The following is a 2,631-nucleotide window of genomic DNA, read 5'->3' on the forward strand; positions in this document are numbered from 1 at the left end:
AAAAAATATTTAAAAATAATTCAAAAATATCTGGGTTGCATGAGTACATGAGACCCTGTCTGGAAACCAAAGGTGGAGGGGCAGCGAGGGGCCAGCAGGTGAAGGTACTTGCCACCCCGCAGTTTATCTGATTTCTGTCCTATATGTGAAAGAGAACCAGTTCCTGCAAGAAGTCCTCTCTGACTCTACATGTACGTACACACGCTTGCATACACACAGGATAAGAAGGCCAGTGAGATGTTTGAGTACAGAAGCTGCCTGCTGCTTGGTTATGTCGCCAAGTTTCTCCGACTGGCTCTGTCCTCCGACTTGATGTATGCACTGGCATGCATACTCTGACACACTGACACATAAGTGCACTCAAAGTCAAAGGGCGTTGTCTGGTGATGAGTGCTTACCTAACATGGCACGAGGTTCCCAACACCGCGTAAATGTGGTGACACAACTGTAACCTCAGCATCAGGGAAGGGAGACAGGAAGTTCAGAGTTATCCTGGCAATCTGAAGAGTTCAAGACCAACCTGATAATAGATGAGATCATGTCTCAAAAACCAAACCAAACCAAAACCAAATAGCAAGTTATGTAACTGTGGTAGAGTTTCCAACAGTAGGAAATGAATAAACATGGGGTCACACTGTCAACTGAATGTCACCAGATTTTCTCNTATTCTCCTTTCCTGTTTGAGGATCCAGTCCCAGCCATAGCTCCAAGTGTAGATTCCACTATTCACACTTGCAGCTAGATAAAAAGCTGCTTAGCTGACATTTCACCCCTGTCCCTGCGTGGCATTGGTACTTCAAGTTTCTAGCCAGTTATTCCAAGTAGTGTCTCTTTCTGAAAAGATGCTTGTTNAAGAATGCCACCGATGGGATACTGTATGTGATGTTGGTATTTGTCCTTTCTGGTGATTATTGGTCACTTGGTTGTAGTCACAGTGTCTGCTGAAATTCTCTACTGTAAAGTTACTTTTTCCCATTGAAATTCTTACATATTTTGAGGGAGAAACTTGACTATGCTAATGTTCTTTTGTTCATAAATTTGGATGTTGATGCAGTATCTATCAGGGCACCGCTGACAATTGCTTGGTGTTTTTCTGAAANGTCTCACCTTCCTTCTCTTCTTATTTATTGGAATTCAGGAGAGAACTCATGGTGTTTTTTGTTTCTTAGCACCGGGTGCTCAACAGTTCTGCTTCTTGCTTTCCACTCGAGCTGGGGGCCTTGGGATCAATCTGGCCACTGCTGACACAGTTATTATATATGACTCTGACTGGAACCCCCATAATGACATCCAGGTGAGTAGAGTATTAGCTTTGGGAGGTCCTAGCAGCTCATAGGAACCCTCCAGGAGCGGGTTCTGTCGTGTGAAACAATAGACTTTTCTTTTTTGAGTGTCTCTATCTTGGAAGCCTGGGAATTGGAATTGGGTGCAGTCCTGTTTTAGGTGATGTGGTTGGAAGTTGGTTTCTGGAGAGAGAGCTGGCAAAGAGATTGTATGTGAAGACCAGCTTCTGCTTCTGTCTAGTGTTGTCTTGATATCAGTGACAAGTCAGGAGAACATAACATTGCTGGTTTTGCTTGACCAACTCCAGGCCTTTAGCAGAGCCCACCGTATTGGNCAAAATAAGAAGGTGATGATCTACCGGTTTGTGACCCGAGCATCAGTGGAGGAGCGCATCACNCAGGTGGCAAAGAAGAAGATGATGTTGACACATTTAGTGGTACGGCCTGGTCTGGGCTCCAAAACAGGCTCAATGTCCAAACAGGAGCTTGATGATATCCTCAAATTTGGCACTGAGGAGCTATTCAAGGATGAAGCCACGGATGGAGGTGAGCTATTCAGGGGCTTCAATTTTGGGTGGAGCTTGGTTTCTCAGACGGGAAGAAAGGACCTTTGATAGCAAGGGTCCTGAGGGAACTGCGTTTTCTACTGCTGCTGCTGCTGAACTGACTTGGGTTGTGGGCCCCTGGTTCTTCATAGGAGGAGACAACAAGGAGGGAGAAGACAGCAGTGTTATCCATTATGACGATAAGGCCATTGAGCGACTGCTGGATCGAAACCAGGACGAGACTGAAGACACAGAATTGCAGGGCATGAATGAATATTTGAGCTCATTTAAAGTGGCTCAGTATGTGGTACGGGAAGAAGAGATGGGGGTGAGTATGGGTCCAAGGCAATGCTGTTCTTGGTGATTCCTCTCAACAGTGGAATTAAGATCCAGGTGATATTTGAAACAACAGGAAAACATTTTCTTGCCTTGGAAAGAAAGAAACAGGCTTAATTTATGTTCTCAGCTTTGCCCTGACTTGCCAGGGGCAACATGGTTAGAGCCACAGAACTGTCACAGACTCTCCCATAGTCTCATGTTTATTAATCTTATTAGTTCTCCGTAAACAGTTTTTGAATGCTACCTCAGAAAAAGTAGACGAAACAATATATTAAATAACTAGCTGTTTTTTCAAACGTGAGAGGATTCATTTTCTTTCCCTTTTATATATCTCCTTGTTTTTTTTTTTTTCCCGAGACAGGGTTTCTCTGTATAGCACTGGCTGTCCTGGAACTCACTTTGTAGACCAGGCTGGCCTCGAACTCAGAAATCCGCCTGCCTCTGCCTCCCGAGTGCTGGGATTA

General features: G+C 44.6%; 1 protein-coding gene across 1 annotated transcript in view; it reads left to right on the forward strand.

Moving 5' to 3' along the window:
- Chd4 (chromodomain helicase DNA binding protein 4) overlaps window positions 1–2,631 on the forward strand; it is a 34,164-nt gene that overhangs the window by 16,565 nt on the left and 14,968 nt on the right. The window contains exons 17-19 of the mRNA XM_021164181.2: window positions 1,170–1,294; window positions 1,592–1,829; window positions 1,981–2,156. Coding sequence (XP_021019840.1) covers window positions 1,170–1,294; window positions 1,592–1,829; window positions 1,981–2,156 — 539 coding nt within the window. The remainder of the gene's footprint in view (window positions 1–1,169; window positions 1,295–1,591; window positions 1,830–1,980; window positions 2,157–2,631) is intronic.

The sequence above is a fragment of the Mus caroli genome, chromosome 6, assembly GCF_900094665.2.
Source record: "Mus caroli chromosome 6, CAROLI_EIJ_v1.1, whole genome shotgun sequence".
In the NCBI taxonomy this organism is placed as follows: Eukaryota; Metazoa; Chordata; class Mammalia; order Rodentia; family Muridae; genus Mus; species Mus caroli.